This window comes from Mirounga angustirostris, unplaced genomic scaffold (assembly GCF_029215605.1).
Source record: "Mirounga angustirostris isolate CCGP_5_RB_7025 unplaced genomic scaffold, mMirAng1.0.hap1 SCAF_3, whole genome shotgun sequence".
NCBI classification, from domain to species: domain Eukaryota; kingdom Metazoa; phylum Chordata; class Mammalia; order Carnivora; family Phocidae; genus Mirounga; species Mirounga angustirostris.
Window position 1 is genome coordinate 174,551,551 of NW_026991711.1, and position 24,204 is coordinate 174,575,754.

The window sequence follows — 24,204 nt, forward strand, 5'->3', positions numbered from 1 at the left end:
CCCCGTCGCCCCGCCCCGCCTCGCCTCTCCCCGTCGCCCCGCCCTCCCGCCGCGGCAGGTCCCCATCCTCCCAGAGACGGCTGCTCCCCGGCGGCGGCTGCTTGGCTCGGTCTGGGTCCTCTGCCAGACTTTGTCCCCGGCATGTGTAGGTGAGATCCCTTGTTCGTTGGGGTTTTGTTTTTGTTTTTAAATTTCGAGGCCATTGTGGGGACCGGAGGAAGGGAAGCAGACAAAAAGCGGGCGCGTGCTCGATTTCCAAAAATTCTCAGTGCTATAAGCGCTCATGGTTAATTAAGATGAATTCTCCGGGGCATCTGGGGAAAGAGAGGCTGCGCTCGGGAGCCGTGCTGCGCCCGCCCGCCGCCTCGGACGTCGGGAGATGCGCTGGCTGCAGTTGCGGTGCGCCTCTGGCTGGGAAGGAAAGGGGCAGGCTTAGCTGAGGGGGAAGAAACCTGGCCTCCAGATCCTTTCCGCCCCTGGAAGGGACGCTGCGCGCTAAGGTGGGGGGGGTGTGGGGGTGTGGGAGGGGTAGGGTGGAGGAGGGGGGGATGCAGCTGCAGTTATCCACAGAACCAAGATAATAAATGATTTTAAAAATAAACTCGAGCCCACTTCCACCTCGTCTCCTTTTCCCCACCCAGGAATGAAGGGAAGAGGTAACCTTTACCAGATTTAAGATCTAATCCATTTCAACCGGGCTGCATAAACTGATGAATCCAAGGGTGTGTGTTTCCTGCAAGAACGCTAATGTAGGTGTGTGAGATCCTATCTTCTAGTTCATTCCTTATGCAGGGAAGCAAGCATTCGGGGGGGGGGGGGATTTTTCATCCGCAGTTTGATGCCCAGTAGCGGTGAGTTATTCAGATTCTCCTCGGTATTGTTCATCTAGCTTCATACTGTCAACCCACCAGAGAGAGCTTACACCTGGACTGGCCTAGGGAGACTTGGCCTAAGAATTTGGCAGATCTAGGGAATGTGGGTGGTGCTGTGGTCTTAACAATCCAGGGAAGATGCTATTTCTGTCTGCTGTCAGAGTACTGTATTTTCCCCTACAAGGTATTAAAATGATGTAAAAGCAAATAAATACCTTCATTCTTTTCTTGGGCCCACCCACCAGCTAGTTATTCACAAAGTGAATTAGAAATGGGTCTTGTTAAAAGTGGAATCAGACATCACCTCCTCTCTGATATTCCATCACCTTACCCTTCTCTGACCTCCTTTAAGAAATACTTGCCTTGGGGCACCTGGGTGGCTCAATCCGTTAAGCATCTGACTCTTTATTTCGGCTCAGGTCATGATCTCAGGGTTGTGGGCACGGAGCCTGCTTGTGGTTCTTTCTTTCCCTCTCCCCCTAACCGCCCCCCACCCTCCTGTGCTTTTTTCTCTCTCTAAAAAAAAAAAAGGAAAGAAAGAAAGAAAGAAAACTTGTCCTTCTATTTTTGTTGATGACAGATTCCAATCTATACTCATTAAAGAAAGGAAGACATCTCTTCCACCTTCTGCTTCCCATTTACTAGATAGAGCTTTGAGTCCAGTGACAAAGTATTTTTTTTAACAGGATGAGAAATAGTGACTGAGTTCTAAGGGCTTTCTTATTCCAGAAAATTCCATGCTTTCTTTCTTGAGAGCAAAGAACATTCTAAGTTTCTTTTAAAGATACCTTTATCGGGGCGCCTGGGTGGCTCAGATGGTTGAGCGTCTGCCTTCGGCTCAGGTCATGATCTCAGGGTCCTGGGATCGAGTCCCGCATCGGGCTCCCTGCTCCTTGGGAGCCTGCTTCTCCCTCTGCCTTTCTCTCTCCCTCTGTCTCTCATGAATAAAAATAAAATAAAATAAAATAAAATAAAATAAAGATACCGTTATCAAAGATAAAATTTAATGTGGCTGTGATCTGGTCTAGACCTGTGGATTCACAGAGCTCTGCCAGGGTGGGTTAGTGTGGGCCTGGTTCTACTGTAGCCTTTGTATGGCAGCTGAGGGGACTGAGGGATTCTGCAGTCCTCCAGTGAAAAGGTGACTGGACTGGCTTTAAGCCGGTTTTGCCTGCTGAGGATGACAAGGAGCCATTCCTTGGCTGCAAGGAAGTTGCAGTCTGAACAGTCAGCAAGGCTCTTTCTCATAGTCCAGAGAGAGTCTGTGATTCAGATAGATGTTGGGGTCTCTTTGAGAGATCTGTTAAAATGAAAAGGCATGTGCTGTTTGCCCCGTCTCTCTCGCCTCAGTCAGGGTTTGAAAGTCTGCTAACCCCAAAAGGCCTAGAGGTACAGCAACAGAGGCTCCTTGTTTCTAGATTTTAATTCTGGTTCCTGGTTGAGTCATCACTTCACGAGGCATCCATGCCACGCTACGCTGATGTTCCTTTGGCCGAATCAAATGCTACCCTGCACTCTGCATCACTGCCCCCTTTGTCCCAGGGAAAAAGGCATCTCCTGGGCCATGATCCTTCCACACTCCCACTCTGTCATACTCTATTAGCACAGACTCCCTTCATCTTCTGGGATGCTCTTGCTGCTCACCCAGCTTCCCACCCCTCCCCCATCCCATCTGCCTGGTAACTTCATTTTCTTCCTGCCTCAAAACAGCTGCTGGCTCATACTGACAGGGGCCTGTGAGATTCTCAACATTCAGCCTCACTGAATCTTGGTGCTAGAAGAATGTCAATGAGGCATGTAGCCACCCCCCACACCCCCACCTTGAAGTAAGAGCAGTTTGGAACTGAGCCAGCTCACATAAACAATTCCATACCACATGCCAGGTACTGTTCAAGGCGTGGAGGATACAGTACAGTGGACAGTACAGTTAGCTGTCCTTGCCTTTTTTTTTTAAGATTTTATTTATTTATTCAAGAGAGAGCGCGCGCGCGTGCGAGCATGAACGGGGGAGAGGCAGAGAGAGAGAGAAACGGAGAAGCAGACTGTGGAGCAGGGAGCCCAACGCGGAGCTCCATCCCAGGCCCCTGTGATCATGACCTGAGCTGAAGGCAGACGCTGAACTGACTGAGTCACCCAGGCGCCCCTGTCCTTGCTTTGTAGAGTTTTTATTCTAGCATGTAGGTATGATGGGAGTGGGAATAGGGCCACCCCTATTCCCTATAAACAAACAAAAGATCAGAGAGTGAAGATCCAATTTTACAGCTCTTAAGAATATGGAGATGCTCAAGTTCCTTGTAACCCACCACCCTCGCTACCAGGAACTGTTTCCTCTGTAGACAAGCCAGATGCTTCTAGATGATGAACCAGCCTCAATGTGAGAGCCTTTCAGGACAGGTAGGTTGAGCAGTGACAAGAGAGATGCTGCTTACAGGACCATGAAGGAACAGGATGCAGTCTAACCCATAACCAATTCACAGCAACTGGCTAGAGGTTGGGAGTTTTAAGTTGCTGTTCCATCATTGCTCCAATCACTGACATCAGCCTGAGCCAAATTCCCTTCCACCTTTACATTGGTGAGACCGTCTTCCTGAGAGGGGCTAATGGTGATTTTCGGTGGTTAAAATCGTAAGCATTTTATTTCCTAGCTGGCGTAGGGCATCTCGTGGTGGTAAACCACAATGCTGTTGGAAGACTATGGCCACCTCAGACAGGTGATATGTGGCCCTTTGGGTGACAGATACAGAGATGAGAGAATTGAAAGAGCAGTAAGGTGGGAGCAAGGCACAGTTCACTGTGTAATAGTAATAGTAGTAAGTTAACTTGAAAATGATCATACTCTACCCTTCCGGCCCTAGTTCAGGTTCCTTGGAAGAGGGAGATGTGACCATAAGGGTAAAGGTACAAAAAACAACTCTGGGGCACCTGGGTGGCTCAGATGGTTGGGCGTCTGCCTTCGGCTCCGGTCGTGATCCCGGGGTCCTGGGATCGAGTCCTGCATTGGGCTCCCTGCTCCTTGGAAAGCCTGCTTCTCCCTCTGCCTCTGCCTCTCTCTCTGTGTGTCTCTCATGAATAAATAAAATCTTAAAAAAAAAAAAAAAAAACAACAACTCTGAAGGGAGTGGGGAATTAAAAAAAACAAAAAACAAAACAAAAGAAACCAAACCCCTGATTGTTCTAGATCACACCTGATGCAAAGGATGCTGGGAAATACTATCTTTAGGAAGGAAGTCATGTGACCAGCGGAACCCTCCATTGTTGGAGGAGAAAATAGATACAATTATACCATAACAGGGTTTATTAAGCATAGAGGAACTTTTTAATGTCTCTCTCATTTTTTTAAGATTAAAAAAAAATTGTTTTAAGTAATCTCTACAACCAATGTGGGGCTCGAACTTACAGCCCTGAGATTAAGAGTCACACACTCCATCCACTGAGCCAGCCAGGCACCCCGTAATGTCTCTTTATTAAACTTTTCTTCAGTCTCAGTCTTCGACAAAATCAGGCTAATCTTTAATTGCTACCAGTTCAAACTCCCCCCCAACCCAAATCATTAATCCAGTTACTTAAAATTTTGTTTATTGAACATCTGTGTGTTGGCTTACTTATATGGTACCATTGCCTAGACCTTATAGTCGAGTAGAGGAGATAGAAAATACACAAGCAAAATAAGAAATAGAACTTGGGACACCTGGGTGGCTCCATTGGTGAAGCATCTGCCTTCAGCTCGGGTCATGGTCCTGGGGTCCTAGGATCAAGCCCCCATGTTGGGCTCCCTGCTGGGCAGGGAGTCTGCTTCTCCCTCTCCCTCTGCTCCTCCCCCTGCTTGTGCTCTCTTGCTTGCTCACTCAAATAAATAAATAAAATCTTAAGGAAAAAAGAAATAGAACTTAATTACAGATGTTGATAAGTCTTGTACAGGAAATAGGCTGTTGTGATAATCATGAAAGGCAGGGCAGGGAGCCTATTTTAGGTTTGGTGTCAGGAAAGCTTTGGAGGAGCTGACAAATGAACAGAGCCTTGGGAAATACCAAGGTGATGGCCATGTGACAGAGAGAGATTGGAGTGGAGACCAGGCAAGGCAGACAGTATTTAAGGCCTCAAGTGGGAAAACATTTAGTGCTCCTGAGGAATGTGTAGGCAGCCAGTGTGATTGTAGCATAGGAGGTATATATGAAGGAGGTGGTATATTGTATAGCATGGCAGGAAGGAGAGGGGCCACGTCAGGTAGGTCCCTGGGCCACATGAAAATGTTTGGATTTTGTTTTATACCAATGAGAAGTCACTGGAGGTTTTAAGCAGAAAACGGCATGAGTTTATTTACGTCTTCAAAAGATCTTTCTTACTGCTGAGTGGAGAATTGATGGGAAGACAGCAGGAGTAGAAGCCAGAAGACAAGGAGCATTTTTTTAGAACCACACATGAGAAAGGATGACCTTGGGGTGTCTGGGTGGCTCAGTTGGTTAAGTGTCCACTCTTGGTTTCGGCTCAGGTCATGGTCTCAGGGCCCTGGGATCCAGCCCTGCATCGAGTCCTACACTGGGCTCCGCACACACAGGCATGAGCTCTCTCTCTCTCTCAAATAAACAAAATCTTTAAAAAAGAGAGAGAGAGAAATAAAGAAGAAAGGGAAAGAAAGAAAGAAGAAAGAAAGAAAGAAAGAAAGAAAGAAAGAAAGAAAGAAAGAAAGAAAGAAAGAAAGAAAGGAAAGAAAGAAAGAAAGAAAGAAAGAAAGAAAGAAAGAAAGAAAGAAAGAAAGAAAGAAAGAAAGAAAGAAAAAGAAAGAAAGGCCTCTTAGATAAGAATGGTAGCTATAGAGGTGGGAAAAAATGGTGGATGAATTTTAAGAATTATCTGGAGAATTACCTTCAAGAGTGGCTTAAAACCAGTTATTTTATGCATAAGAGTCTAAGCATGTTCTTTAAAACCTATTTTTCCCCCTAGGATGACCAAGAATTTGGAGTTAGTGATTAATTGAAGTTCGTGTCCTGCTGTATCACGTTTGTTAATAATTTTCAGAGGGCAGCAGAAGTGGAGGGTGGGCGAGGCCTAACTTCCAGAGGAAAGAGCGAAGTCCTCTCTCCTCTCCTAACTCTATTGATTAAAGCCTTGGAAACTGGGGAAATTTGTTTTACTCTCTCTTTTATGGAATCTAAAAGGAAGGAGAAATGTTCAGAACCTGCTTCTCAGATCAGATATTAACAGCATAATAAAGTGCACGAAAATGGGGAAGATAATTAAGCCTTCCTTTCTTAACAATTATATCCTATTTCTTTTTTTTTTTTTTTTAAGATTTTATTTATTTGAGAGAGAGAGTGTGCACGAGCCGGGGGAGGGGCAGAGGGAGAGGAACAAGCAGACTCCACGCTGAGCCAGGAGCCCAACAGCAACCCTATCTCATGACCCTGAGATCACAACCTGAGCTGAAATCAAGAGTCAGATGCTCAACCGACTGAGCCACCTAGGTGCCCCCATTTATGTCCTATTTCTGATTAGGCACTTTCCCTTCCCCTCTGTCCTATCAGGTCAACATGGGTTGAGTGTCTGCTACACTCAATTGAGTGTCTGCTACATGTCTAGCCGTGGGGTCTTTCCATTGGAGGTGAAGAAGAATAAGACAGGTCCTGATTTCTAAAATTGTATAATCTCCCTGGGAAGATGAATGAAAAATAATGAAGCCATTCATACTCAATACCAGATGATATGAAATGCTGCATAATTAAGCACTGAGAGAGCGTAGTGCAGATGACAAATGCTACTGAAAAACAGAGTAGAAGAAGGCAAAAGAAAGGGATTGGAAAGTAATATTTATGAAATATCAATCCATCATAGGCATTTTATACTTGAACACTCATTCCATTCTCCCCACTCTTCTGCAGCAATAGGACTGGGGTGGGGACAGACGGGTGGGCTGGAGTAGTCACAGAAGGGGACACGAATGAGTGAGTCTGTCTTGGGCCAGGCTTGAAACAGGTGGAAAAGAGTGAAGATGGTGATGGAACCAACATAACTAGTCAACACATATACTTATGTTGGTTCCATCACCATCTTCATATGTGTTGACTAGTCATGTTCTGGGGAAGGGGAAAACTTGCTCCTGAACCCTAGCAGGAGCATGAATGGGGAGAGCCTCAACTCCAGACAGACCCTTTTAGGTAGAGTTTAGTCAGTCATGGCAAGATAGTGATGATTACTGGACAACATAACAATGATGTTTTATTTTGTTAATCACCATTTAACATGGTTGAGGAAGAATTCTGAAATGGAAGGTGAGAAACCATCCCGGAGGAAGTAGTATGAGAGGCAAATGGGGGTAGTAGAAATTCAAGTGAAGACATTTAACAAAGAGATTTCATGGGAATGAGTGGCAGGACTTAGAAATTGACTACTATTAGGAACATAGGAATATATCCCTAACATGGGAAATGGATTCACTGAAGACAACTCTAAGGGTTTAAGTATAGAATCTTGGGTAAATGCTGACACGCAGCGTGGCACCATGAATAGAACATGGGCTTTGAAATGAGCAAACCTGGGTGTAAGTCCCAGCCCCACTGCTACGTAACCTTGAGCAAAATGATCCTCTAGATGGTAATAATAATAGTACCTGCTACATTGGTTTGCTGAGACAATTAAACAATATGATTACTGTAAAGCGCTTAGAACAGCACCTGACACATAGTAACCATCCAATAAGTTGCAGTTGTTACTATTTTAAGTCCAAATGTCCTCATTTGTAAGATACTATTTGTTTCTTTTTACGATTTTATTTATTTGACAGAGAGAGACAACGAGAGAGGGAACACAAGCAGGGGGAGTGGGAGAGGAGAAGCAGGCTTCCCGCCGAGCGGGGAGCCTGATGCGGGGCTTGATCCCAAGACCCTGGGATCATGATCTGAGCCGAAGGCAGATGTTTAATGACTGAGCCACCCAGGTTTCCCGATACTATTTGTTTCTTAAGATTGCTGTGCCTAGGACGATTGTACAGTATTTGGCACCTAGTATTGTCCAAAAAAGTATTAGAATGTAATGAAATGGGAAAACCGTGTATAAGCAATTAACACAGAGACTAACAAATGATATAGTCAGCAAATGTTATCTTTTATGAGAATAGGCACAAAATAAATGTTATAGGGTTTCCTTCTCCATCCCTTTCTCCTTTCCCTTCCCCCTTTCCCTGTCCTCTTGGTAACACTAAGAGGTTAAGTCAGCTAGAAATAAAGATGATGAGTTTGGTTTGAACATGCATGGCCAGAAATGATGAGCTTTTTAGGTGGAGAATAGCCACTAGGCTGCTGGAAATCCGTCTGGATGATACATTAATTCTTGACATCTGTATTTGGGCGTTCTTGGCATAGAGGTGTCCTGCAGAGGTAGGTAGAAAGGCTGCATATTTCAAAAGGAGGAAGAGAATGTACTATTGAGAATAGAGGGCAATCAGTTGAGAATTGAGTCTCAAAAGTGCTGGCTATTATGGGTGGAGGAGACAGACGAGGGAATAAAGGAGGCAAAAGGAGGATTTGAGAGGTAGCAAGAGAATGAAGGTAGAAAGTCAAAGGAGGTAAGGGAAGGTTCAAGAAAGACCTGGAAATAAGCAGAATTAGGGCTCTGGTATGGATAAGGAGAATAAGAATGGTAAAATCGTCACTGTGGTCACACTGGTGACTTTCAAGGCTGTATTATTCCACACAGAAAAGAGTGGCTCTGTCACCAAAGGAAAGAGGAATGAGGTTGAAACAGCAAAAACCCAAACCAGACAAACAAACAACAATAACAAAACCAAGCCCCACAGCCAAAAAAAACCCACACAAAACAAAAACCCATCAGCTGTCTACTGCAGCCACCACTAATCTTGGAGGGAAAATTCTGGGCTTTTGAAGTTATGCAATTTAGGCTTAAATCCAGGTTCTGTCACTTCTTTATTTAACAGTGGGCTTGTTGAGATGTGCAAATGAGGTAACGTATAAAAAATTCAGCTTACAGCCTGGCACATAAGACTTGATAAATGCTCATTTCTTGGCCTATTCCTTGTCTTTCCACGTGACTTATCAGTGTGCATGTGGGGTGTGTTTGTGTGTGTGTGTTAGAAAGGGGTTTGGGAGAAGGGAGAAAAAGATGGTTAAGGGAACAGGACACTGAGAGGATGAACTGATAATGACTGGATGTATACTATTTTATAGAGAAGCTTAGTTATGAAACAAAGAGAGAAACAGGACATCGGATAGAATAAGTGACAAGTAAAGCTAGTTTTCCACCTAGGGTCTTCTGGGTTTATTTGCAGGCAAAAAGGAATCAGCAAAGGGGAGAAGTTGGAGCTATTAGAAAGGGAGGAAATCAAGGATGAGGAAGATAGAGGATCAAGAGTACAGTTGAGGGGCACCTGGCTGGCTCAGAAAAGCACATGACTCTTGATCTTGGGGTTGTGAGTTTGGGCCCCACGTTGGGTGTAGGCATTACTCAAAAAATAAATAAATAACCTTTAAAAAAGAAGTATAGTTGAAGTGGTCAAGAGAATTATCTGCTCCCAGATCGCTTACTCTGAGGGAAAGCAGACACTGTTGTGAGGATACTCAAACAGCCCACAGAGAGGCCTGCAGAGGGAGGAACTGAGTCAGCACCATGCAAATGTGCCATCTTGGAAGCAGATCCTCTGATCCCATCCAAGCCTTCAGATGAGTGCTGCCCTGCCATCTTCAGGGACCTTGAGACAGAACATCCAACTAAGCACTCTCACATTGTCTGACCCAGAAAACTATTCACAGGAGAGCCACAAAGTTTTTAAGAGAATTATATTGACAGAATACCTAAAGAGTTCAGAGACTGTCCAAAAGAAAAAAGACCTTTGGACCCCCAAATGCTGTAGGTGGGAAGCAGACTAAGAAGACTACTGCCCACCCAGCTGAGACACTCCCAGATTACTGACACAGAACTGTGCAGGATAATTCTTGGTTATTTTTTTAGACCTCTAAATTTGGGGTAATTTGTTACAGGACAATAGATAACTACTACACCTTGTTCTGAACACAGCTGATCTCATTTCAGCCTCATGGCAAATAGAATAAAAAAGTTCCCACAAATTTAGGAAAGGACTATTCTAAAGCCATAACAAGTAGTCACCAGAAGCAGTTTTAAACCTGTTTGATCAACAACTGTCTGTGTGAATATGCTTTTGAATGCCCACTCATCAGTGGAAGCCCCTGGCTTCTGACAGGCAAATTTACTGACCTGATTGAATTTTAGAAATGAGAGATGGACTCTAATGGGCTGGTTTCCAAAACATCTCCAATGAGGGAAGTTGTTGATCAATTGAACAGGTTCAAAACTGGTTCTGATGGCTATCTTTTACCATAGCTACTGAACAAACCAACTTTAAGTTTGTCGGGCCATTTTGTACTCTCAAATCGTGGGGGTTTTATTGTTGTTGTTGTTTGGTTTTTGTTTTGTAAGTAAGCTCTACACCCAACGTGGGGCTCTGAGCCACCCAGGAGCCCCTCAAATCATGTTTTGAGGTGAATCAGGGACAGTTACCTATTTTGTAAGTAGACACTGGCTGTGTACCTGTCTAAAAATAGCTGTGCCCAGAAGCAGGGAATAGACCTCTATGGTGAATTACCAGGAGCTCACCAACTCTTTATACTTAATACTTCCTCTAAAGGATTTTAATGGGGTTTCCAAGGGTCATCTCCATCCTTGCTTACAGATAGAATCGTTCCTCCCACCACCCCATCAGCTGACAATATAGTCATGTTTGTCTTTACATCCCCAAGAGACGCCAGTGCTTCTCTTGACTCCTATTTTCTGTGTTCTGTCCTAGGGCTCCAGAAACTCTTCCTATTATCTAACATCGGTCTGTCCCATTGTGGCCACCCAAAACTGAAGAGTTAGAACACCACAGATTATTCTGTTTGCAAAAGCCCATTAACAGTGATTATTACTCCATGCATGCATGATGAAACATAGATAAGTCCAAAGAGACAAAGGAAGATCAGCTTTTATTAAGTTTTGGGAAGAAATTGGAGAGGGTTGTTTTGAACAAAAGTTCATTGTAGAACAAAGAGTTTGAGGCTGTGGCTGGTTCACATTGGCTGCAAGCAGTCGTTAGTGCATTGTTGCTGGGGCAGGGAAGACTCATCCTTTCTTTTCATAAAAGCAGGCGATGAAACTCCTATGTGAAAAATGGCCTTAAGATAACTTTCAAGAGGGATACCTGGCTGGCTCAGTTGGTAGAGCATGAGACTCTTGATATTGGGGTTGTGAGTTCAGGCCCTGATGGATGTAGAGATTACTTAAATAAATAAAACTTTAAAAAAAAGGTAATTGTCAAGATAATTCTTAACTTTCTCTTTCTGCTAGTTGTGCAGGCTGCAAGGAGTGGTAGATGCCTGAGAGCTCCCCTGCCAGGGTTTCCTGACTCTATTTTAAATGAAATCTCTGGTTTATTTTCACACTCTCAACCTCGGGTGTTTGTAACCTTAGAGTAGATATAAAGTGGTGCGTTCAGAGGTCACCTGCATCATAGAATTACCTTGGTATGACTTACCAAGTATCATTTTTACTAGAGGATTTGCACCAGGGAAAACATTTTTATATTAAATACAGACTTTTAGAAAGTATAATTCAAAATTCACATACATTTTTAACAACAAACCTCAAACCTTAGGGAGAGCCACACACAGCCTGTCCTTCCAGTCCTTTCTGGCCAGATGGCTACTCTTCTGCCCGGATGGCTACTCTTCTGCCCTGGGGCTACTTTGGTAGGAGAGTACTGTTTGAGCTTATAGACACCCTTAAGGCAAACTTAAACACTCGTTAAGGCAAACTCAGTATTCTAATGGTTGAGTTCCATATTCTGGCTTCTCTTCAGATCCCTCAAATCTTTCTAATCATTGAGTTCCTTGTGTCCTGAATCAGTTTATCTTGGGAAGCCTTTGTGCTCTGGATCTTTCTGTTCTTAGACACATCACCTCAAGGCTCTTAGAGTCCAGCAAGTTCCATACATAAGATTGTGAAGATAATGATGCTCCTTCTGTTCAAACAGCCTCCTCTGCCCCAAGCAAAGTCAGGCTGTGAGGACTTCCTATAACCTTCCAGTTCTACCTGTGGACATATTCACTTCTGTCAGTCAACACCTTTATTCCAGTCTGTGTGCCCAGGACACAAGGTGATTGAGACTACGTACCTGCAATCCAGTGGAGAGGCATATAAGAAAATTAACAACTATAGAAGACAAAGAAGAACTTGGGCAAAGGGTAGTGGAGCAGAGCTACTTGCTGAGAAGGTAGCCCAGCCTTTGGGGTGAAAAGTCATTCTGTTGGTCTTAAGTTGCATCCAAATTTTACAAACACTGAGATGAGGGGGAAAAAATGTGTTTTGGCATTTGAAGAAATATGATATAGAGTTGGCCCTGTCACATGATAATATCAAAGATGCATAATTTTAAGACATGAGATTTGCTTCAAATTGAGTGGCATTTAGAGCCTTGTTAGATTTTTTGTTTTTTTATTTTTGCCCCCTTGCTTGGGCTAGCCCACTGGACATTAGGACCATTTAAGACAAATGAGAGGAGAAGCCTCACTATTGGGGATACAGAGAAATCAAAGAGTATGCATGTGGGATTGAAAGAAAGGAAATACTCAGAGACCACTGAAAGACAATGAGGATTTGGAAATTGAGAATAAAAGTAACAGAAAGCTGGCAACCTGGAGTCACTGGAGAGTGGCCAGTCTCTAGGATCCTGGGGTGGCAGGGTTGTGAGTAGAATCTAGCAATGCACAATTGTAAATACAGTTATTTGTGAATGGGGAATGTATTAGGTAAATAGTTCAGAAATTTTTCATATTAATAGAAGCTGTCACTGCAGTCATTACAGAAAGATATTTTTCCAGTATTATTTCCAATAATAATGGATAATAACAAGGCCATTTGCCTCCTCTACCAAGTTTAAAACTGGGTTTGTTAAAAGTGCATGAGAGTATTCTGGCTAATAAATGAAGAAGAAATGAGAGAATTGGAATATCACCATTTTGCAACTCCTAATGAATTAATGGATCTAGCCAGTGACTATCAATGGCTACTAATTTCACAAAAAAATGGCCCATTAGGTGTCTTCAGATGGAAGTACAGAACGCCCTCTATAACATTGTCTGGCCAAAACAACCAACCCAAAACATTCCAACATGAATCCAATCAAGCCTATTTAGCTACCAATTTACAGGAAATACATGGTTCCGAGGAACACCCTATGGGAATGCAGTCAGCAAAATCTAGGCTGTGTGAATCTGCAAGGTAAATAACCGACTTGTTTAACAAAGAAACTGGAAGGAAAATATTTGGAGGGAGAGCATATAGACCTGTCCAATAGAGTAGTCAGTAGCCACATGTGGCTATTTTAAAATTGGTTAGAATTCAATTTTTTTCAAAAAAGCATTTCCTCAGTTGTACTAGCATTATGTGAGGTATAATGCAGAAATTCTATTGGACAACACTACCATACACAAACAGGCATAGGTAGGATCTGTGTGCATCGCATAGATCTTATTGAGATCCTAATTCCAGAAAATAGACTTTAAACTGTTAAACAAACAGGGAAATTTGAACTGACCAGATATTTGATGATATTAAAGAATTGTTTTAAAAACAATGAGGTGTGATGATGATACTCTGGTTATCTCTTTTTTTTTTAAGACTCCTTATATGGAAGAGGTACGTACTGAAATAGATGAAATGGTGTCTGAGATTTGCCTTTAAATAAATTGGCTATGAATATTTTGATTATTGTTGAAACTGGGTGATAGGGACAATGAGGGGTCCTTAAAATTGTTCTCTGTCTTTTGTACAGGTTTGCCTCTTTCCATAATAAAAAGGTTCTCCATTTAGTATGTTTGAAACTGTCCATAATAACATACTTTTGAGTTTTTGTTTTTGTTTGTTGTTGTTGTTTTTGTTTTAAAAAGCATACGAGCAGGGTACCTGGCAGGCTCTGCTGGTGGAGCATGAGACTCTTGATCTCAGGGTTGTGAGTTTGAGTCCCATTTGGATGTAGAGATTACTTAAAAATAAAATCTTTTAAAAAATAAAAATAGAAAGCATCCGAGCAACTAGCTGCCTAAATATGACTAGCTGGGTATTTGCTAATTTTCCTCTCCTCAGTAGCAGCACTGAAAGCATTTCTCTCCTCTTAATGGTTCAATGCACCCAAAACAGAGGCCAATCATGTCTTTAAAAGATGTTATGTAGACTCTCCTCTCTCCCCACCTCTCTTCACTTGGAGAACACAAAGAGGAGAGAGAATCTTAAGAATGGAAAAGTGTGCATCCTCTCCACTGGTCTCCCCACATGTGATAGGACAGATCCCAGGAATTTTCTGGGATCTTGGGCTAACAAGAAGCCAGGAGACGTGTTATTCATAGAATACCATGGTAGACATGAGTGGTGACATTGTGCCATCTTTGGGGAGCTTACTGAAAGTTTCGTTCATCCTTCTGAGTATGGTTGTAATGCAGGACTTGACAGCCAGATGCCTGGAGTACTGGCCCTAGCCATCCAAATTGTCATGTTTCATGGGAGTGAGAATAGTTCTTTTTTTTTTTTTTAAAGATTTTATTTATTTATTTGAGAGAGAGAATGAGAGCCAGAGAGCACGAGAGGGAAGAGGGCAGAGGGAGAAGCAGACCCCCTGCTGAGCAGGGAGCCCGATGCGGGACTCGATCCCAGGACTCCAGGATCATGACCTGAGCCAAAGGCAGTCGCTTAACCAACTGAGCCACCCAGGCGCCCGGGAGTGAGAATAGTTCTTAAGTCCCATTTATCTATAAAGCTTCCTCACGCAACTTCCTCATACTCAATATCTCCCAGCTAAACTGGTGGGTTTTGCATAATATTATAAGTTTGCATAAATGACAAAAATATTATTGCAACACAAATAAAATTTTATTCACAACAATCCAACCTTGTCAGAGTATTTCCACAGCACTCCCAAAATACAGTATTATGAGAAGTAAAGGGAGGAGAAGCCTTTGGCCAAGTTGAGAATCATTTCCCAGACCCCTTTCCATCTCATCCTATTTCCTTTCTTTCTTTCTTTTTTTTAAAAAAATATTTTATTGGTTTATTTGAGAGAGACAGAGATAGTGAGAGAGAGCACGAGCCGGAAGGAGAGGGAGAAGCGGGCTCCCTGCTGAGCAAGGAGCCCAATGTGGGGCTCGATCCCAGGATCCTGGGATCATGACCTGAGCTGAAGGCAGCCGCTTAACTGACTGAGCCACCCAGGTGTCCTCCTGTTTCCTTTCCGTTGATGGCTTTGCTTTCCTATCTTTCCTGTGGAACTCAGTGATGGAACATCTTTGCATAGTCCCATCCAGGAATAAGCTCTGTGATGTTTGGATGGTGAGTTTGCCGAAGCAAGTCAGACTCTTCACAAGGAATAACTAGACGTGAGGAGCAGGATGGAAGAGCTCTCACCAGTAGAAGGCGAGGGCCAACTCCCAAGCCCCCACTACCAGGGCTCTCTGAGGAAGGCTGTGGCTGCTGCCTTGGCCCTGGATGGGGAATCCACAATGGGTCGCAGGAAAAAGAAGAGGAAAGAGTCCCGCCCCGAATCTATCATCATATACCGGTCAGAAAATGAGAAACTGGATGAGGAGCCCGGGGAATCTGAAGGTGGAGACCGACCTAAAGAAGAGGAGGGGGATGATTTTCTAGACTATCCTGCAGATGATGGTAAGTTTCTGGGGCCACTTACTTAAAGCCACAGGAAGGAATGAGGATTCTCCAGAAGACAGACAGGGATTTGCTCACTGACCTACTTCATCTTGTTGATAACATTTCTTTTTGCATTTCTTTTAAATGGGCAGTATTTATGAAGCATTGACTGTGTTCTCTTCACAGTGATGTGGAAGAGATCTCTGTCCTTTCTGAACTCCTAGTGTAATAGAAGAGACTGATTTATACACAGAAATTAGTAATACAAGCAGACTATGCTTATTATTTAGTTATTTTTAAGACTATGCTAATTATTTAATACACATAAGATAGAGAAGCTAATAGTTGACTTTTGTAATAATCAGGAACATGCAAATTACAACAGCAGTGAGTTATAATATTCCTTTACATGTTGGTTGGCCAAAAATTGGGTAAATTATGACAACATCAATGTGAGAAAATAGATGTACTGTCAATATACCTCAAGTGGAAATGGAATCTGTTTTACCCGCTTTGTAGGGACATTTATCAATATTTATTAAATTCAAACTGCGTATCTTATGTTCTAGAAATTCTCAGTATCTACCCCATGAAACTTATGCCAGTGGGCATAAGGATGCATGTATAAGAACGTCTGTTGCTGCTAACAAAGCCGTTGAGTGTCCGGATTAAGCATCACCGTGCAGCAATAGATGGAAAGCAGAGAGACAGGGATGAGCAGGGAAGGGGTGTGCACTGCGCATCAGTAGGATACACACGCAGCACAATCTTACACACACTAATGGATATTCATGCACTTATAAACTAGAAATAAGATCATAAAGTGGTGTCTGTGGCAAAGTTCCTCACACCCCTCCATATTACAGAGATCGTGTCGAGATTGAGGTCCAGAAAAGTGGAGAGAGAACTTGAAAAGCAAGTTAACCTGCTTCGCAATTTTTTCAGAGTCCACATGTGTGGAGTAAGAGTTCCCTGGGGGAGTAATAATGTCAGGAATCAGCTTCCTGAGGGAAATCCATCCACTCCATCTCTGAGTCATGGACTCCGGGACTGTGCCAGGTGCTATAAAAACAGGAACTGTGGTATTCAGCCTCCAGCTCAGGTGATGACACTGTGATAAAATGTCCACTCTTCTGACCTTAACATCACCTCCTTGATGCCCTGCAGGGATATGGAACTTGCCTTTGGACAGCCGCTATGTCACATTAACTGGGACCATCACACGAGGGAAGAAAAAGGGCCAGATGGTGGACATCCATGTCACACTGACAGAGAAGGAGCTGCAAGAGTTGACCAAGCCTAAAGGATCATCAAGGGAGATAACCCCTGAAGACAGAAAGGCCTGCCAAATGGGAGCAGACCGTGGGCCCCATGTGGTCCTCTGGACGCTGGTCTGTCTGCCTGTGGTCTTTATCCTCTCTTTTGTTGTCTCTTTCTACTATGGCACTATCACCTGGTACAACATCTTCCTTGTGTACAACGAGGAGAGGACCTTCTGGCACAAGATCTCATGTTGCCCCTGCCTCATTCTCTTCTATCCAGTGCTCATCATGGCCATGGCCTCTTCCCTGGGTCTCTATGCTGCAGTGGTCCAGCTCTCATGGTCCTGGGGAGCATGGTGGCAAGCTGCCCGGGACATGGAGAAAGGCTTCTGTGGCTGGCTCTGCAGCAAGCTAGGTCTGGAGGACTGTTCTCCCTACAGCATTGTAGAGTTGCTTGAATCTGACAATATCTCAGGCAATCTCTCCAACAAGGACCCCACCCAGGAAGTAGAAACTTCCACTGTCTAAACGTCCAACAACTTATGTCCTTCTCTGGTCCCAGGAGCCTATATATCATCTTCCAATTCCAGAAGATTCTTTCTTTAAATTAAACCCCTATCCCTCTCAGTTCTGGAAAACTCTAGCCCACACTGTTCTGTTCTACCATCTTGGTGGTTCCAGGAGGGCAGGGAACAGAAAAGCAATTTGTACCAAAACAGTCTATCCATGGATGAATTCTTCTCATTCCCTCTCCTAAAATGACCATTTATCTGGGACAGGGAGCTCAGTTGTGTGTAAGTTTTGGAGCTTGAAGATGTTACTGGTGCCTGGAACCCAGGGGAGGATGTGACTAAATGTGACCTGGAGAAAAAGGAGGTTCAAGGGAGACCAAGTTCACCAAAAAGATAGTAAGTAGGATGGAGAGAAACACTTAGGAGACAGGGCTACCACAGTGTAGCAGAATGTAAAGATTTGTGTGTATCACTTAGATTTTGGTTTAGTGGCATATAATTAAAGTCCGAAATATCAGTGGTTTAAACAAGATAGAAGTTTCTTTCTTTCTTGTACAGAAGAAGTCTAGAGGCAGACCATCAGGGGACCTGATGAAGTCATCCAAACCCCAGGCTTTATTCTCCTACTATTAGTAGGATATAGCCTTCTTTGTCCTTATCCTCAACACCTCAGTGCTGACTACATCTCCAGCCATCACATCCACGGTTCTTGCAGAATAGAGGAAGTGCACATCTTCCCTGTTTAAGGAGACTTCCCAGAAGTCTCACTCAACATGTCCTGTATTTCATTGGCTAGGCCTTTGTCACATGACCTCACACGCAAAAGAGGCTGGGAAATGTAGTCTTTTGGTTAGGCAGCTATATTCTAGGTTAAATATTTGGGTTCTGCTAATTTAAGCAAAAAGAGAAACATGGCTATTTTGGTAGGCATAAAAGAATCTCTGCTTCACGGTAATTATTTAAATATATTCAGATCCCAAACCGCTGATATAATTTTATTTATTTATTTATTTATTTATTTATTTATTTATTTAAGACCAAATGTTACACAGAGAATTTATACATAGATACTAGTTACATATACTATGTATTTGCTATAAATAGATATTAGCAGCTCATGTACTTTGCAATTAGTCTGTAATGTCATGTGGTTTCAGGGTTTTTAGAAAGGAAGACTGAAGAGTTGAATACAATTAGTAGCATAACTTTTTTCCTGGTAGTGAAGGCAGGATTGGGTAGTGATATTTAATCTAATCTACATATTAAAGACTGTGTAGGGAGGGATTGCAAACTTCCCCCAACAGGGATCAGTAGCCCTAAGCACAAAGAACACTGGGTTAGCTTTCTGTTGTTTGGCAAGACCTCACAGCCTCACTCACTCGGACCTCATTGGAGTTTAAGGAACAGTTATCTTGTCTGTGCTGTGAAATTGTGTCTTCCTGGCCACTAGGGGGTGTATACCAGATGAATCCGGATTAATAGAATCTGAACTTTTTTTTTCTTTATACATTTATTCCTGAGGGTGTCTTTCTCATGTCAAGAAATCGAATCCCAAGAGATCAAGCAGATTCTGGAGGTTTGGGTCCTGACAAGAACAGCTGGTGCCCATTTCTTGTTCATGTCTCAGGAAGAAGCTGTGTTAAGAACTGCTGTGAATCAAACCAGATGGGTCAGTAGTGCTCTCCACAGAAGGCCAGGGACATTTGCTTAAAGTATGGTGAACGCCACTTTCAGAAGAACCCCCTTTAAAAACAACAACAACAAAATCTATTATTAGTTTCACACAAAACAAAACTCTGCCCAGCATTTTTGAAAGTAACCTTGGTGCTCTCTGGTGCTTTTGCAGAAATGTAAACAATTGAAATGAAGAAAAAGAAAATAAAAATAAAATAAAATTAATTTTGTTCACATGGTCTTTGAATTTCTCCAAAATTGCTTTGAATGCTACCATTTGCAGAAAAAGGGTGAGCATGATGGCTGTCCTATATATGTATAATGATCTTAATATGGATCCTTATGTCTTGACTCTTTCCACGTACCACTAATTTATGGGGATTCCATTTAGGTGGACTGTTTTCCACAGATCACATATTTACCTAAGCCTACATGAGGAAGTTGCAACCACATTTGTCACATTTTTCTGGGATTAGGGAAACCGATGGCCAAGGCCAAAAATAATCATGATTAGGACTAGGGTATGGTGGCCGTGGTGGAATGGAGGAGGATGGGGTGAGGGTGGGGCCCAAGGGATACTGAGATGAAGTGGACATGGCCTTCAGCCTAGTTAGGCTCACAACCTAGTGGAAGAAACTGAAATCATTTTACACGGGCTCTAGTAAGTTATGTAAAAACCGAGACTAGAGGCAGGAGGACTTAACCAAAGAGATCTAAAGAAATCTTATCTTTCCTGTCAGCAAATACCTAGAGAATTAGTACCCTCTATGAACATTCTGTTAGCTCATAGTTACCTAATATTTATGGTGAGCATCAAGGAGGACTGTGCTTTCTGATGGCTTTGCAGCCATGATACTCTGAGCTGGGTAAACCATATCTGATCCACTATGACGATACTGCTATTCCTAAGCCATCTTGTCTATTGACATTGAGCAACACCTTCATATCACTTCAAGGTCCAAAAGGGAATAAAACCTTTATTCTCCAGGATTTTCATTCAATAAAACAAGATTCTAGATTTTAAAGATTAGATGACCTGAAAGTTTCATTGTGCTCTTGATGGCCACCCAGGACTTATATTTTGCAGTGTTGCAAAAGCTTAGTGGTTAACATCATTGGCCATCCCCCCTTCCCCCCTGAGATGCAAACAAGCAGAGGTACTAGAATCTCTTTTATTTCTCCCAGGAAACAAACCTGTACTGGAGGAGGTGTGGGTGAGAGGGAGAGAGAAGAGAGATGAAGGAGCGAGGGGGGGAAAAAAAAAAAGAAAGCAATAGAAACTACCTACAAGATAAAAACACTGATATGGTTGACACAAAATGAACAAAACTTTCAGAATCTCTAAAAGTAAGAAAGAGTTTTATTCAAGCCCAAGTTAGAACAGCTGCCAGGGAAACACACTCTTCACAGGGAAGAAAGTGCTCTGGAAAATGAACAGTTTTTACAGGGTTATGTACTTTTTTCACTGAGATTATAGATTAGCATATGGGCAAGTATCACTAGTTTTATTGTAAAGGGATAGGAGTGTTGATCAATAACTCAAGGACAAGATAATTTTTGTCATTTACAAAGCAGATGTACAATGCATGTGTGGTGGCCCATAAATCAGGCTTTGGGTCTGAACAAAGGTTATTACAATTGACAAGGGAGCAGAAGGCAAGCTGAGGACAAAGCACAAGCTGACACCCCACAACCTCCCCTCCCCCCCACTTCCAGGTGGGTTGTGTGTGGCATTCCTCGGGCACTCCTGGCTGCCCTAAAGCTAAGGGAGGAAAAACAAATGGCTAACTGATAGAGATCACAGTCTAACAGGACATGAGTCTCCCTTAGTTCACAAATGTCTTAGTAGGGGCACCTGGGTGGCTCAGTTGGTTAAGCGACTGCCTTCGGCTCAGGTCATGATCCTGGAGTCCCGGGATCGAGTCCCGCATCGGGCTCCCTGCTCAGCGGGGAGTCTGCTTCTCCCTCTGACCCTCCCCCTCTCATGCTCTCTGTCTCCCATTCTCTCTCTCAGATAAATAAATAAAAAATCTTTAAAAACAAAAACAAAAACAAAAACAAATGTCTTAGTAATTTACAAGAAAAAAGTATTCTTATCCATAGCCTAACTTCCAGAGACCCATAGATTCAATTTCCTGGAGCCCTAACATCACCCACCCATCCATAGTGATGTGGGAAACAAAGGTAGAAGGAAATGTAAATAAAATTAAATTTCCTTATAACCTGCAGCCCATGGACAAGGACTTGTGATAGGCAGAGTATAACGTTCCTCCAGGAAGCTCCCAACTGTCTTACTATTAATGCTTTACTAGAGGGAAAAACAACCTTAATTTGACAATGGCAAAGCCTCCAATATCTTGTAGGTCTTCTTTAACATCTCAAAGTTCTTTTGAAAACCTCCTTTTTCCTTATGTCCCCCAACTCCCAAGTATATAATCAGTTACCCCTCACAACCCTGGTGCAGCAGCTCTTTTTGCCCAAGGGTCCTGTCTGATGCTTTAATAAAATCACCTTTTTTTGCACCCAAGACATCTCAAGAATTCTTTGTTGGCCATCGGCTCCGGACTTCACCTATGTAAGTTCAAAAACTACATCACAGTCATATTGACTTAGAAATCTGAAATGGCTTCCCTTGTGTATCAGACCTTTGGAGAGGTTTTTTTATCATCAACATGAAACATACAAATTTCCTTCACTAGAGTGAATTACTACTAATTCTTTCTTACATTTTATAGAGAGAATTTAAAAAAAATAATATTTGAGTTTTAAAAGAACTCCTTGGACTTGAAAGCTTGAAGTGATGTGATGTGGGCCAGGAGTATGGTCAAGAAAGAGTTCTTCAGATATTTTTGGGACAAAAAGGTGTTTTTAGGGGTGCCTGGGTGGCTCAGTCGGTTAAGTGTCCAACTCTTGATTTCAGTTCAGGTCATGATCTCAGGGTGGTGAGATCAAGCCCCATGTTGGGCACTGTGCTAGGCATGGAGCCTGCTTAAGATTCTCTTCCTCTCTCTCTGCCCCTCCCCCACTTCCTCCCCTGCCCCCCCAAAAATATTTTTTTAATTTCTTTTTTTTCTTTTAATATTTTACTTATTTATTTGACAGAGCACAAGCAGGGCGAGCAGCAGACAGAGGGAGAGGGAGAAGCAGACTCCTCCCTAAGCAGGGAGCCCAACACGGGGCTTGATCCCAGGACTCTGGGATCACGACCTGACCTGAATGCAGATGCTTAACCAACTGAGCCACCCAGGCATCCCAAGATGCTGTTTTTATTAAACCCTGGGGAAAGTACCTGTGGGCAGAAAGGGCTGCCCTGGGATTGTGAGGAGCTATTGACTATATACTTTTAAGTTGAGGGGAAGGGTAAAGACAAAGGAAGTTTCTAAAAGGGATTTTTCATATGTTAAAGAAGACTTGCAGGATCTTGGAGGGCTGGCTATCAAGCTAAGGTTGCTTTTTACCTAGCAAAGCATTAACATAAAGGCAGTTGTGAGTTCCTTGGGCAATGTCACTGCCTGTCTCTAGTATTTGTCAATGGGCTGCAAACCGTAAGGAAATTTAATTTTATCTGCATTTCTTTTGTATGTTCTCCTCCTCATCACGAAGAACCTCCTAGGCTCTATGAGCATACTCTGAAAATGCCTGACTCTATGGCTTCAGGGCACTTATAACATTGGCTTCCTTGAGACCCCTCCTTCCTCATGGCATCCTTATCTTTCCAGCTTTAGTTTCTGCTTTTTCTGGGTCCATTTTCAAGAGGGAGAGTATCTGGTTGGATTTGATTTCCTGGTTTGGACAGAGGTTTGCAGCTATTTTGCAGATTGCAGGACCCTTTGTCCAATCACCTCAGCTTGTCAGCCATTTGGTATAGAAAACAGCTATTTCTGGGCAAGGTTAGGCTTGGGCCTGCCTCCTTCAAAGAAAGCTGGGCAGTTTCTTTTGAAAAGGGGTGGTGGGTGATGTGGGAAACAAAGGCAAAAGAAAAATTAAATTTCCTTACTAATTAACAGTCCATTAACAAGTCCTTGAAACAGGCAGAGTGATATTCCCCTAGGAACTCAGCTGCCTCAATGTTAATACTTTTTTTTTTTTTTTAAGATTTTATTTATTTCAGAGAGAGAGACAGCACATGAGCATGAGCGGGGGGAGGGGCAGAGGGAGAAGCAGACTCCCCACTGAGCAGGGAGTCCGCTGAGGGGTTTGATCCCAGGACCCTGGGATCATGACCTGAGTAGAAGGCAGACCCTTAGCCGACTGAACCACCCAGGTACCCCTCGGTGTTAATACTTTGCTAGGGGCAAAAGGCAATCTTAGCCCAACCCCCCATGATCCTGTGAGTCTACTTTAACATATAAAAATTCCTTTGGAAACCTCCTTTATCTTTACCCCCCCCCCCAAGATACATGTTTGCTATCATCCCCCAAGCACCGATATACATCTGAAGGGTCTCAGGACTGAGGGTTTACTAAACACTAATAAATGACCTTTTCCTAACAATAGCTAGCCCTCTCAAGGTCCTGGAAACCTTGCTTCCAAAATTCCTTAGAGACTTATGCTACCCCTAATCCCCTCCCAACTTGAAAGTATATATAATCAGTCACCTGTCACAATCCCAGTGCAGCTCTCTGCCCACAGGTCCTGTCCCTATGCTTTAATAAATCCACGTTTTTGCACCAAAGACCTCTCAAGAATTCTTTCTTGGACGTGGGCTCTGGATCTCACCTACCTACATTCAAAAACCCCAACCACTTTCTACAACTGTGAGCATGTCAGGCATTTTGATTGATAGCCCCCACCTCTAGAACATCTCCCTAGATTGGCCTTCCAAATTAAATCTCACCTCCTTCCTTCCCAACCAGCGACACTTCAAACTATCGGGAGATCCTTAGCAGGTGTTGTTTTATGCCTCCTGGCCTGTGCATGTCTCACTCCTCTGCAAAGGGAGGAATCAATCTCACTATCCACTGCCTGGAAAACTGTTCTTTCAGCAGTTGGTTCCAATGCCACCGCATCTGTGAAGCCTTTCATTATCTCCCCCTTTTGAAAGAAACAGGATTTTAGAGAAGTTAAGTGACTTTCTAGATTCATATTCATACTCAAGGAAATCGAAGTCCACAACTCTGACACAAAACGCCGCGGGAGTGACTCTCAACACCAGGAAGCGGAAACGAAGCTTTCCGTGAACTCATT

General features: G+C 43.2%; 1 protein-coding gene and 1 long non-coding RNA gene across 8 annotated transcripts; one reads left to right on the plus strand and one right to left on the minus strand.

Moving 5' to 3' along the window:
- Nucleotides 1-44: 44 nt before the first annotated feature.
- TMEM169 (transmembrane protein 169) lies at nucleotides 45-19,347 on the plus strand. Of its 7 annotated transcripts, XR_010410288.1 has the most exons (5): nucleotides 45-149; nucleotides 642-753; nucleotides 15,199-15,587; nucleotides 16,737-17,739; nucleotides 18,865-19,347. XR_010410288.1 is itself a non-coding variant. In XM_045868045.3 (4 exons), exons 3-4 carry the CDS (start codon nucleotides 15,314-15,316, stop codon nucleotides 17,357-17,359), a joined length of 897 nt encoding a protein of 298 aa, XP_045724001.1. In that variant the 5' UTR covers nucleotides 45-149; nucleotides 642-753; nucleotides 15,199-15,313; the 3' UTR covers nucleotides 17,360-19,346. The 7 variants fall into 7 exon arrangements, 6 of the variants coding, with proteins under 6 accessions (XP_045724001.1, XP_064443088.1, XP_064443087.1 ...); XM_045868045.3 differs by having other exon boundaries at nucleotides 16,737-19,346; XM_064587018.1 differs by having other exon boundaries at nucleotides 15,220-15,587; nucleotides 16,737-19,346.
- Nucleotides 18,832-24,160, minus strand: LOC123838879 (uncharacterized). The gene is made up of 2 exons (XR_006789525.3): nucleotides 23,855-24,160; nucleotides 18,832-19,086 (listed from the first exon to the last, which is right to left on the minus strand). It is a non-coding gene; the product is annotated as an uncharacterized LOC123838879 (long non-coding RNA).
- Nucleotides 24,161-24,204: the final 44 nt, after the last annotated feature.

What these genes read in the sequence shown, in the direction of transcription:
- TMEM169 (XM_045868045.3), top strand. Translation starts at nt 15,314, where the DNA reads ATGGAAGAGCTCTCACCAGTAGAAGGCGAGGGCCAACTCCCAAGCCCC. An exon ending in AGACTATCCTGCAGATGATG is followed by an intron (nt 15,588 to 16,736) that starts GTAAGTTTCTGG and finishes GATGCCCTGCAG; the next exon opens with GGATATGGAACTTGCCTTTG.